Below are 13991 nucleotides of genomic sequence, written 5' to 3' on the forward strand. Positions count from 1 at the left end.
TAATGTCAAATAGTTAAGGCTTTCGTGGGCACTTGTTGAGAAACTGCCTATTGGCTTCTGTCTCGGGTTCTTTGGCCGACATTCATCTAATGATTTTACTGACATTTCGCCAGCACAAGTGGCTGGCATTGTCAAAGCTTCACCCCTGCAGCCCAGCTCGGCTGCAGACCATATGTACATGGCACTCCATCTCTCACTTAAAGGATACCCCTTATCTCCATTTATGATATTGTAAGATACCTGGAGTTCAATGGCTTCTTTCACTACACAGTCCCAAAACCGCAACACAGGGCATCTACTCATGTCTAATCGTACAACATTTTATGTCCTTCAGTAAGACAATGTTCCACCACTGCAGATTTTTCTGGCTGAAATGAATGCAGTGGTGATGATGCTCCATGCAATGATCCTAGACTGTACAAATCGCTTGTCTGATGTAGGATTTCCCGCAATGGCACGGAACCTTTTAGGCTGCGGACTTTCTCAAACCCAAATCATCCTTCAATGAGCCCAGCAGAGCTCAGGTCTTAGCTGACGGACAGAATACACTATTAATATCAAATTTCTTTAAAATTCTTCCTATTTTTGAAGATATGCTCCCTGCAAAAGGTAGGAATGCCACCATTGTATCTTCTGTTGGTTCCTGTGAAGGTCTAATCTGTAGAGTATGATGGATCTGACTGTCAGTATTACCATTCTACTTGAACACAGCTTTTAGATGATCCAGTTCTTGAGTCAATCTATCTGCATCTGAGATGGTTTAAGCTCTTTTTACCAATGTACGTAGGACCATGTTGTGTTGCTACAATGGATGACAACTTGATGTATGAATAGGCTTATGATAAACACCATGTCCTAATGTCCCATCATCCCTCCTGCAGACCAAGACAACTAAAAACAGAAATTTTCCATCCTTGTCAACTTCCATTGTGAACTTAATACTGGGATGCAGACAATTAAAATGATCTAGGAAATGATCCAGAGCATCCCTTCTGTGCAGCCGTGCCATAAAGGTATCATCGATGTCTCTCCAGAAACAAGTTGGTTTTAAGAATGCTGTCTGCAGTGTGATGTTCTCAAAATCTTCCATAAACAAATTAACGACTATGGCTGATAATGGACTCTCCATAGCCACTCTGTCAGTTTGTTCAAAGTATTTGCCATTAAATAAAAAATACATCTGTGTCAATACATGGTGTCAAAGCTTAGTTATTTCTTCGTCCAATTTTTCACCAATTAACTGCAAAGAATCTTCAGGAGAAACTCTGGTAAATGGAGACACAACATGAAAACAAATGACCAAATCCACTGGACAGAGGCACAAAGACTTCAAACACTGAATAAAAGCCAGAGAATTGGAAATATGGTGTTTAAATTTTCTGGCATGGGGATTGAGAATGGATGCTAAGTACGTGGCTAAATTGTGAGTAGGAGCGCCCAAATTGCTAACAATAGGTCAAAGAGGAACTCCTTGCCTGTGTTCCTTAGGCAAACTGTATAATCTCGGCAGGACTGCAGCACCAGGTCAAAGTTTTTTAAGATCATCATCAAAAAAAGTGTTCTTCAAAAGTGAAAGTGTATTGCATTTTATACATTCAACTGGATCATTCTGCAATCTTCGGTATGCTGAGTCTGTAAGTAAAAGATCCATTTTATCCACATAATTGTCCCATGAGAGAAGAATCATTGCATTGCCCTTTTCCACTGGAAGAATTACTATCCTTGTCTTCTCTGATGGACTGGATCATGGCTCATTGAAGCAAGACATTACGTCACGGGGGTGGCACCTGACACATCGTATAAAAGATCTCGCCTAACCTCATCAGTTAGATTGTCGGGAAATCTGGACACTGCTTGTTCAATGGTGCATCCTGGGATTGGGTTGACAGTTCGTCCTGGGCAATATTAGACTGGGCCCATGCAAACGCCATCAGTAGCAATATTTGAAGTTTCAATGGCTTTTTTCTTAGTCTACAAAAACGGATGATGACACCTATCGACATGCTGTGATCAATTTCACGACCAAACAACTGGACGATGCTATGCTGGCAGTATTGGAAAAGGGATTGAATTTTGCCCCTACACCCAGGAATGTTCCCATTACTGAATTCATTTCCACTGTTGAACAAGTGTCGGGTGCCACCCTGCAACGTTACATATCCTCACTTGAAAGAGTCGTGATCTGGTTCATCAGAGAAGGGCTGGATTTAGTAATTCTTCCAGCGGACGAGGGCAATGCAATGGTTCTTCTTTCGTGGGATGATTATGTGGGTAAAATGCATCTTTTGCTTGCAGACTTAGCATACCGAAGATTGCAGAACAATCCAACTGAACATATAAAAAGCAAGATGCTTTCACTTTTGAAGATGACTTACTTTGACGATGTTCTTAAAAAACTTTGACCTGGTGCTGCAGTCCCACTAAGATTATACGGTTTGCCTAAGGTACACAAGCAAGGAGTTCCTCTTTGGCCTATTTTTAGCAATTTCAGTGCTCCTACTTACAATTTAGGCAAGTACATAGTGTCCATTCTCAGTCCCCATGCTGGAATATGCGAACACCATATTTACAATTCTCTGGTTTTTATTCAGCGTATGAAGTCTTTGTGTCTCAGTGCCATGGATTTGGTCATTTGTTTTGATGTTGTGTCTCAGTTTACCAGAGTTCTTCTTGAAGATTCTTTGCTGTTAATTGGTGAAAATTGGATGAAGAAACAGCTAAGCTTTGTCACCATGTGTTGGCATCAATGAATTTTTTATTTAATAACAAATGTCGTGAACATGTGGTGCTGCCGCTGCAGTGTATTTGATTTCAGTTCCAGAGAGATAGTGCGGTCGCTTACTCACCTGAAAATGGCGGCCAGGTGGACTGCCAAAATATTTTATCCAGATGTATGTTCTGGCTGGAGACTAGACATGAGTACAACCAATTATTATGCTGGGAAAGTTTACAGAGCTACATGCTTAGTATGTTAGTATACATTATACAAGCAAGCTGTAGGGCCTATATCTGTCAGTCAATGCATAATTTGACTTGTTCTACATCTCTGAAAGCTCTCCTTAATAATGAAAAGTAATTATGCTTCTATTTTTATTGGATTTTCATCTTTTATGACCCTCATATTCATAATTTCTAGTGAGTATATTGTCCATGCACATATGCATCTTACAATTCTCGTACATATGGACCATCTTACTTAAAGATTCCTCTCTCTCCAGTATACGTATCTCGCACACTAGCACCGTGGGGCAGCATAGTGACGATGCAGTCCGACTGTGCTGCTACTTCCTCAGGGCAGCTGCAGGCTGTGGCACCTTCTTGTGCAATGGTATTTATAACTTCTGGTTGTACATCAAAGACTGACAATTTTTTCCCCTGTGTTGAATAAAGTTGTTTGTTAGATAACCAAATACACAAGAATGCAGCTACAGTTCTTTTTGACAAGACTTTGGTCATTTGCAGTACCTTATTCACCACGAGTAATTGTAAATACAACATAATACTGATGGGGAAAGAAAGGAAACTGGTAACTATGAAATAAATTAATGCTGATCGTTATGATGGAACAAATGAACTACTAAAAAGAGATACACTGTTACACTTGGGAGAACATTATTTTAAAGTTAATTGCAGTAAAATGTTTACTGTCAGTTACACACTGTGTAAATTGTTAAATGACTGAAATTGTGTACAAGCACATAGGCAAAATATAAGTTACCAACCTGTGGTAACAAGAAGTGTCAGCCTTTCAGTGAATAGATGTTTTGGCAGCCCATTTTATTTAAGCATCAAAACAATAGTTAAAGTCTCATTACCTTCAAGAACACATCCATAGTTAAACATAATTGTATTCATAACATCCTTCAGCCTGGTGCTTAATGTGTAACAATGTCATAGAAAACTTTCAAAGAGCACACAATTACTGTACTTCTTACATAATACAAATTGATAATGTGCAAATGTTATTCAGTAAGCAAAGGCAATTTGGCAAGGGGGGGGGGGGGGGGGGGGAACAGGCTGTAAGATATAATAATTGTGCTTATAGGTAGTGAACAGTAATGACATCCTCAAGTTTATTAGAGCCTCATTCCGTTTCCTGTGCACTTGTAAAATGAGTGAGGGAAAAATTACTATCTGTTTGCATGTGTATGAGTCTCAATTTCTTTTATCTTGTCTTTGCGGTTCTTATACAATATGTATATTAGTGGCAATGGGGTAATTCTGCAGACATTAATCATTAATCTTCTAAGAATTGCATTGGCTACATTGGCCTGGTGCTTACTTTTGTCAGTTCTGCCATGCTCGGAGCGGGCAGCCATGCCCAACTACACACAAGGTTCATCTGTCACTAATTCAGACTGGACACCATTACATGACATCTCACTGGGATGCTTTGAAATGGCATATCACCGTATTCTATATAAAAATATTGACCTCCCTCTGACATCTGGTTATTTTTACACCTGTTTTGTCCCTACAGGTGGCATTGTGGCAAATTTTTTTTAATTATGTAGCTGGAGTTTGCCTAAACAAATCCTGCTCATCACATCTTTCATTTGACACCCAACGTCACCAGAAAGTGTCGGTTCATTTCCGATTAATTAGTCTAGCGCATTATTCATTTTATCAAAATATGTTAATAGGAACAGTAAAACACAAAGAATAATCAGTGCTCGGGGAGCAACTGAGTAGTGCTTCTGCATGGCAGCAGCAATCAGTGTGGGCCAGGACAGTGCTCTTGCTGCTGGAGTACTTGTTAATCTTCATGTTTTACTGTTCCTGTCAATACATACAGATAAAATGAATATCACACTAGACTAAACTGGGACCAATCCATCAAATGCACACCTAAGATTCCACTTTAAAAATTATTTTGTTTGTAATGGGAAACAGTTTGCAGCTTTCCACTGACACTGGGCGTCACATGAAAGACAAGTCCAGCAGTATTTGTTTGGGCTTAGTCCAGCTATATGTTGTAATAACAAAACTGCAAATATCTGCTGAAACTGCAGGGAAAATGCACCTGACAACTTTTAGAAGAGAGACCACGTGTAGTATCACAACCTTACACTGTGGATGCTGGCCAAAAAGGTTTTTTATATTCTGTAAATCAATAACCTACTCTCCCCCTTTAACCTTCCCAAAGTAATCACTCTCACTTCCCTTAGAAAGAAACTGCTGATTCCAAAATCTAGGGTAATGTTGTGTTTTTTGTAATTATATGCCTATCGGCAGTACTGGTATTTTGCCTCCTGCAAATAAATACTGGCTGGCAGTTCTCATAATTTTGTACATTAAACAATGCATTCTGCCAAAGGCTCAAATGTTTATATATACAACTATATACAAGGGGGGGAGAGGGTGGAGGGTGAGGGAGAGGGGAGAGGGGTGAGGGGGTGGAGGGTGGAGGAGAGGTGGAGGGTGGTGGAGAGGGGAGAGGGTGGAGGGGAAGGTGGGGGAGAGGGTGGAGGGGGAGGTGAGGGAGAGGGTGGAGGGGGAGGTGGGGGAGAGGGTGGAGGGGGAGGTGGGGGAGAGGGTGGAGGGGGAGGTGGGGGAGAGGGTGGAGGGTGGGGGGAGAGGGGCAGAGGGGGAGAGTTGGGTGAGGGGTAGAGAGAGAGAGGGAGAGGGGAGAGGGGAGACAGAGTTCCAACATAGAGTGGCATGCTTCATTTTTATGGGCCATTTAGTAAGTGCGAGAGTGTTATCGAGATGCTCATCAAAATAGAGAGGGGGCCACTACAAGAGAGGCGTTGTGTATCATGGAGAGGTGTGCTACTGAAATTCTGAGAGAGTACATTCCAATAATAATTGAGGAAGATATTATTTCCTCCCACATGTCTCACAAAATAGCAAGAATGTGAAAATCAGAGAAATCAGAGCTCATAAGAAGGTTTATTGAATATCATTGTTCCCATACATCGTCCTTGAATGAAACAGGGAAGGGGTGAAATGATGATGGTACCAGAAGTACACTTTGCCACACACCACAAAGGTGCTTGCAAACTATATATGCAGACAACAGCAAAACTATGTGAAATATTATCAAACAACAAATGCAGAAACGCGTGCATCCATGTAGCATGAGGTGGGATCCAATTGTCATGAGTGAATGCACTCTGGAATAGCCAGCTCATCAATGCTGCGCCATACATGGATAAATTCATCACTCGCTTACAGACAAACACTACTCTGATCACCGAAGACAAGAGAGTGGTATTAGACTCACCAGTCACCTCTTTCATGACATCAGAGTAACCATGCATGGTCCATGCCATAGTGTCAATGGTATGGTAGCCTAGCCAGCTGCACATTGGACATTAATCCTGCTGCAAGCAGATGACTCTCAATGGTCCCTGATGACACAGCAACATTTGCCTGAATTTTGTCTGTGGATTATGTTGGGTCAGCCACCATTGTGTCAATCTTGATTTGTGCCTGTACTGTGTGAGCATTCAGTATCTGGACTACAGGTGTGGGAATGTTCTTCAAAACACTGCTGAAAGTAGCAACACACCAAGAATATGTTGTGTTCGACATGTGCAGCAACCGATTGTTCCATCCATCCAGCTTCCCAAAGGCCCATAGTGAGTCCCCATTCAAATGGCTGAAGCTGTTCAGCAGGAGTGTGTACTCATTAGTGGGACATTTTTGTACCCTAGAATGAATGTTGCAAACACTGTTCACCTCTAAACTCAACATAGGTACTGCCTGCAAAATCAAAACAGAGGGAGCACAGACAGGCCTTCTGATTGCCATTTTATCATTGATGATCCCAACAAATATGTCACTAACTATATAGCCCCTCAGTACACTAAAATAAAAATTGAATTGAATTGAATTGAATTGAATACCCTGCTACCATGGAATGCAATCCTTGAGAGTAATGTATTTTTTTCCAACAGTGCATGTGAGTATTATTGTCCCTCAAGATGACAAAATCTATGGCACGAAAGTTTTGCCATGACTGCATGCCTTTGCTGTATTTGACAACTGAAAGTGAACAACACTGTTAAGTGCATGTCTCTGGGGGAGGGTATTACATACAGGGTGGTCAGAAATGGTCTGAAAGCTTGTAACAGTGTTGCAAGGTAGGTTGGGCTGTAAAATAATTGTTAAGAAAAAACTTCAATATGTTGCATCATTTCTGAGTTTTTTAGCATTGAAGTTAGCTGGCCAGGCCATTGTTCTTGCAAATTCAAGTGTCTTTTCAGAGACAGTGTCACCAAACATGTTGTTTCTTTGGTTTCCTAAAATTGAACAAGAGAGTGACGCAAAAGTTCGGCATGGGATGGTAGTAAGGATTCAACCTGAGCCAAAGGCCGAGCAGGCTAGAATGCTACCATCTATGCTAAGAGAACAATTGACACTAATTGTGTCTGGTGGACAACTTGAATCTGAATGTGCAATGGCCTGACTGGCTAATTTCAATGCCAATTAATTTGGAAACAGTGCAACATATCGAATTATTTTCAGCACAACCTACCATGCAACACCCTTAAAAGCTTTTCAAACCGGTTCTGATCACTAGTATGTTAACTTTCTGGGGATATCCTTAATGCCTTACATTTGTTAAAACAAAATACCTCTTCTCCACAATGTTATAGAGTCATGTCAACACTGAATCCATATGGTTACTAACTCCATAGTTGACAGTTTCACATACTATCAAATACAGCCTACTTAAGGCAATCAGTATATTGAATGGTGGAGCACAATAACTGACATCCTTTCCATTATGTACGTGGTTTAGTTAGTGGCTTTTAACACTGCATTGTGGTTTCACTGGGTTACCAGGAACAGAAAAGGATGTTAAGGGCGGAGAAGCAGAGGCAGAGATCATAATAGAAATGGAGACAGGTGGAAGTACACAACCAACAGGAGGTTCACACCAGGGGAGACTACAATTTAGTCTCGAAGGACTGCTTACACCAATGCAACTCTGAGATACCTTTGTTTAGGAAGAGGAGCTCGGATACTGTAGGATCCCTATGGTATGTACATCTTATATATTCGCTCAGCAGCATGGTTTAATTAGCTACTTAGATTGTACAATTTGCACTCACACACGCTTATCTGACGGCATGAAAAGAAAGGCTTTTCTTCTCATCCCATCCAGTAAGTCTCCCCTGACCCATGATTCAGGGCAACTTTTCTGAACTCTCCCCATTTCCTACACCCCATCAGTCATTTCCTTCACCCCTTCTTCTTCCACTTCAACGCTTCTACCAGAAGAAGGAGCCACTGGCTCCAAAAGCTTGCAAATTTTAATATCTTTATATGTGTGTTCTCCTGCTGCCACTTGATGTGTACATTTTTTATTTATTTTATTCCTTAAGGAGACATACTTCATAAGGCAAGGACAGTTCCCTGAGCAGATTTTCTCTTCTCTCATTCTTTAGTTGTCATAATGCGTTGCATATGAAAATAGTTTATTCACACTATGTCTTTGGTGGGGACCGGCTCATGAAGATAAGGTAATTCAACTCCTCTTCACTAACTCCACTCAAGGGTAAGTAGGGCAGGAAGCAACAATAATGTCAAGTACTACTTCTCTCCCAAATGAAATGAAGTAGATTTTCTATGTGCATGTGACTATACAGTTCTGGCAGACCAGAAAAATGGTACTCAAATCTCTATGAGACAGCAGGGTATGGAGGCTTCAATGTTTCCAAGATGTCCAGCATATCACTTTTGCAAGAGTTTAATGATTTCCTTTGCTGTTCTTATACAGACACCCCTACAAACCTCATACATAGAAAAATGGGTTTTGCCTTCTTAATAGTGCTGTTTTTTTATGGGGCAGCTTATAAAGCATACTATCCTCTATAAACCTCTCAGCTATTCGGTACAATACAGATATCACAACACAGAGAAAATAGTATGTTTTATAATATTCCTGTATACGAGAAATTGTTTTCTTTTTTATTTCCTAATTACTGCAAGCAAATTGATGGAAGCCACTTACCACTGAACATATTGCAAAACATGATGAAAGAAGACAGACAGTTGTTCTGTTATAAGAAATCATGAGCAAATGTACGGCAGAAATAATTAACAATAGCTTCAACACAAAGTAATGATTCAAAAAGGTGCACAATAATTTACAATTCTATAAGGAGATCAAGCATTATACTTATTAATAGATGGTATCAGTACTTTAATCTAAATAAGTAACTAATGGTCAGTCATTAGTAAATGTTAAATACAATATTATGAAATGAAATACCTTTTTCAGAAGATTTCGTGCCATTGGTCCACCCATGTTCCCAAGTCCAATAAAGCCAATTTTGTTTATACATTTCAGTGTGTCTGTAATACAATAAATAGATGTATATTAAAGTGTTTAGGATTTTTACAAAAGTTTTCTTAGTGCTCATATTCAAACACAAGAGATAATATTTCTCATCATTACCACTAATCAATTTGAATGAATTTAATTAACCAAGGAACAAGGAAGTGACCTAGCTGTTGTCAGTGGTTTAATTTGAATCGTCAGCCATCACTGACACATTAAGTACTGACAGTTTTCTCAGGTTCTCGATGTCATGGATACAGGTTACATTGGACGAATTAAAAGCAAATGAGAGTATTTGTAGGGAGAGTGTTGGAGTTGTGCAGGACAAGCAGTGCCTTAGATGAAAGTGAACAAACAGCTTATTTATTGAAATCATTTTAGGTTTCCAGCTGTGCCAAGTAGTTCAGACCCCCACAGACATAAGCCCTTAAAGAGAAAGAGATTTTTTGACACTATGTATTCTTACTTGCAATTTTTTGGCATTGACACCTGTAAAACAGAGATCAAATATTCAGAAAATTCTGTTGTTGCAATTTTCAGTCCTAAGACTATGTTGTGGCACCTCTCCACACTTGTCTATATCAATAATAAAACTGGAGGAACATGAAATTTCTTTGCTTGCAAATAACAGGAGAAAATTAGCTATAGAATATCCAACACAGTGAACTCTCATTAATTTTCTGTTGAAATTCGGTGTTGGTCACATTCCCATATCGCAAATGTCGTAATGCAGAAATTATGCCAACTCAAGTGGGAGATGCTCAAGCACCTGCCCTACTATTCTGATCTCTCCCCAGGTGATTATCATACCTTCAGTCCCTCAAAAAGGGCCTTCAAGAGTCAGTGACTCCTGTCAGACAAGGATGTGCAGCAGGCATTTAGGGACTGCTTCACACAGTAGGACAGAATGTTTTACCAAACGGCTATCTCCAACCTGGTGCTATGGTCAGATTATTCCTAAATGCTCATGACAATTTTCCCTGATTGGCATAACATTTCTGGTTGTATGACTATCAAACAAACTTTTTGACTGCCACTTATACCCCTTATAATTGCTGCCAGTTACCTTTGGGAGTCAAAATTCCAGTACAGGTGACAGACACTTTTGAAAGTGAAGAAGACTATTCCTAGCTTTTGGAAGTATTAGTTCCTTCCTCAGGGATGAAGAGGGATACATTGGGGTGTGTAGAAAGGAGGGGCAGATCACTAACACCCTTGGATGAGGGAGAGAGAGAGACAGAATTGCAATGAGGCTGAAGGGAAACAGAGATATTTTTTCCCTCTCACCCTGAAGTCTGGAATAGCTACCTCTTTTTCTAATCTTAACCCACACTTGCCTGTATTTCCTTCCTAAGGAACAACCTAACAGTTCCAAAAGCTGTGAATAGTTTCTTTATTTCTGAATATGTATAATTGTATTCATCACAGGAAAACAAGCCCACGACACAACCTAGATCTTAGAATATGAACTAAACAGAGTGAGAGGGTGGCTATCACCAAGGGGGCAAACTCATGAAAATTTAGACTGGAAAGCCTGCATCCCTTATTTCACTAAAAAGCTAAGTTCTGCTTGCTTTTTGTTACTTGTCATTAGTATCATTTGTAGTAGACAGAAACAGAATTGTCCTACTTGGCTTACATCTAGTCTCCCATCCTCAATTTTGGATTAATAATAAGACAAACAAGAAAACTATTTTTACACTATAAAAATGATCAGTCAGGATAATTACCAACAGTTCAAGGCTAATGCTCTCAAAACAATGATTTCAACACCTAAATTTTCTACTGTTGCCATGTCCCTATACATAAAAAACTGGATTAACATAAAAATGTACACTGAAAGTTTCAAAACTAATTCAGATCTTAATTCCTACAATACAAAAACGTGCAGTGAAATTCATATAGTTCATCAGATTTGTATGTGGAGTTCTGGATGTGATATTATGTAGAGTTATATACACTTTAAAATCTTTTATGCTATGTTATTTCCCACAAAATCCATGCAATGTATAATGTCTCTGGATGAAACTGCTGCTGCTGCTACAACATCAACAATACTGGAATTTGGCCTCCAGAAAGTAAGCAATGGTATTGCTCAGCCATTCTGTCTCTCTGTAATTTTATAGTTTTCTGAAGTGAATTTTCCTTTTATTTTTGTTGTTGTTGTTGTAATTGTTGTGGTTTTCAGTCCGAATACTGATTTGATGATGCTCTCCATGCTACTCTATCTTGTGCAAGCTGCTTCATCTCCCAGTATGTACTGCAGCCTACATCCTTCTGAATCTGCTTAGTGTATTCATCTCTACGTCTCCCTCTGCGATTTTTACCCTCTACGCTGCCCTCCAATGCTAAATTGGTGATCCCTTGATGCCTCAAAACATGTCCTACCAACCGATCCCTTCTTCTAGTCAAGTTGTACCACAAGCTCCTCTTTTCCCCAATCCTATTCAATACCTCCTCATTAGTTATGTGATCTACCCATCTAATCTTCAGCATTCTTCTGTAGCAACACATTTCGAAAGCTTCTATTCCCTTCTTGTCCAAACTATTTGTCGTCCATGTTTCACTTCCATACATGGCTACACTCCATACAAATACTTTCTAAAACGACTTCCTGACACTTAAATCTATACTTGATGTTAACAAATTTCTCTTCTTCAGAAACGCTTTCCTTGCCATTGCCAGTCTACATTTAATATCCTCTCTACTTCGACCATAATCAGTTATTTTGTTCCCCAAATAGCAAAACTCCTTTGCTACTTTAAGTGTCTCATTTCCTAATCTAATCCCCTCCGCATCACCTGATTTAATTCGACTACATTCCATTAGCCTCGTTTTGCTTTTGTTGATGTTCATCTTATACCCTCCTTTCAAGCCACTGTACATTCCATTCAACTGCTCTTCCAAGTCCTTTGCTGTCTCTGAGAATTACAACGTCATCGGTGAACCTCAAAGTTTTTATTTCTTCTCCATGGATTTTAATTCCTACTCCGAACTTTTGTTTCCTTTATTGCTTGCTCAATATACAGATTGAATAACATTGGGGATAGGCTACAACCCTGTCTCACTCCCTTCCCAACCACTGCTTCCCTTTCGTGCCCCTCGACTCATATAACTGCCATCTGGTTTCTGTACAAATTGTAAATAGCCTTTCACTCCCTGTATTCCAGTCAACACTGTCAAAATCTTTCTCTAAGTCTACAAATGCTAGAAATGTAGGTTTGTCTTTTCTTAATCTAGCTTCTAAGATAAGTCATATGGTCAGCATTGCCTCACATGTTCCAACATTTCCACGGAATCCAAACTGATCTTCCCCGAGGTCGGCTTCTACCAGTTTTTCCATTTGTCTGTAAAGAATTCACATTAGTATTTTGCAGCCGGGATTTATTAAACTGTTAGTTCAGTAATTTTCACATCTGTCAACCCCTGCTTTCTTTGGGATTGGAATTATTATATTCTTCTTGAAGTCTGAGGCTATTTCGCCTGACTCATACATCTTGCTCACCAGATGGTAGAGTTTTGTCAGGACTGGCTCTCCCAAGGCTGTCAGTAGTTCTAATGAAATGTTATCTACTCCCAGGGCCTTGTTTGACTCAGGTCTCTCAGTGCTTTGTCAAACTCTTCACGCAGTATCATATCTCCCATTTCATCTTCATCTACATCCTCTTGCATTTCCATAATATTGTCCTCAAGTACATCGCTCTTGTATAGACCCTCTATATACTCCTTCCACCTTTCTGGTTTCCCTTCTTTGCTTAGAACTGGGTTTCCATCTGAGCTCTTGATATTCATACAAGAGGCTCTCTTTTCTCCAAGGGTCTCTTTAATTTTCCTGTAGGCAGATTCTATCTTGCCCCTAGTGAGATAAGCCTCTACATCCTTACATTTATCCTGTAGCCATCCCTGCTTAGCCATTTTGCACGTCCTGTTGATCTCATTTTTGAGACATTTGTATTCCTTTTTGCCTGCTTCATTTACTGCATTTTTATATTTTCTCCTTTCATCAATTAAATTCAATACCTCTTCTGTTACCCAAGGATTTCTACTAGCCCTCGTCTTTTTACCTATTTGATCCTCTGCTGCCTTCACTATTTCATCCCTCAAAGCTACCCATTCTTCTTCTACTGTATTTCTTTTCCCCATTCCTGTCAATTGTTCCCTTATGCTCCCCCTGAAACTCTGTACAACCTCTGGTTCTTTCAGTTTATCCAGGTTCCATCTCCTTAAATTCCCATCTTTTTGCAGTTTCTTCAGTTTTAATCTACAGTTCATAACCAATAGATTGTGGTCAGAGTCCACATCTGCCCCTGGAAATATCTTGCAATTTAAAACCTGGTTCCTAAATCTCTGTCTTACCACTATAAAATCTATCTGAAACCTGTCAGTATCTCCAGGCTTCTTCCTTGTATACAACCTTCTTTAATGATTCTTGAACCAAGTGTTAGCTATGATTAAATTGTGCTCTGTGCAAAATTCTACCCGGCGGCTTCCTCTTTCATTTCTTAGCCCCAATCCATATTCACCTACTATGTTTCCTTCTCTTCCTTTTCCTGCTACCGAATTCCATTCACCTGTGACTATGAAATTTTCATCTCCCTTCACTATCGGAATAATTTCTTTTATTTCATCATACATTTCTTCAATTTCTTCATCATCTGCAGAACTAGTTGGTATATAAACTTGTACTACAGTAGTA

The 13991-nt window shown here is 39.7% G+C and overlaps 1 protein-coding gene across 2 annotated transcripts in view; it reads right to left on the reverse strand.

Moving 5' to 3' along the window:
• LOC126412585 (3-hydroxyisobutyrate dehydrogenase, mitochondrial) overlaps positions 1-13991 on the reverse strand; it is a 69602-nt gene that overhangs the window by 53487 nt on the left and 2124 nt on the right. For both annotated transcript variants that reach the window (XM_050082251.1, XM_050082243.1), the window contains exons 2-3: positions 9227-9309; positions 3197-3375 (exon numbers count right to left, since the gene is read on the reverse strand). In XM_050082251.1, the coding sequence (XP_049938208.1) occupies positions 3197-3375; positions 9227-9309 (262 nt within the window). The remainder of the gene's footprint in view (positions 1-3196; positions 3376-9226; positions 9310-13991) is intronic.

This window comes from Schistocerca serialis, chromosome 1, assembly GCF_023864345.2.
Source record: "Schistocerca serialis cubense isolate TAMUIC-IGC-003099 chromosome 1, iqSchSeri2.2, whole genome shotgun sequence".
NCBI lineage: Eukaryota > Metazoa > Arthropoda > Insecta > Orthoptera > Acrididae > Schistocerca > Schistocerca serialis.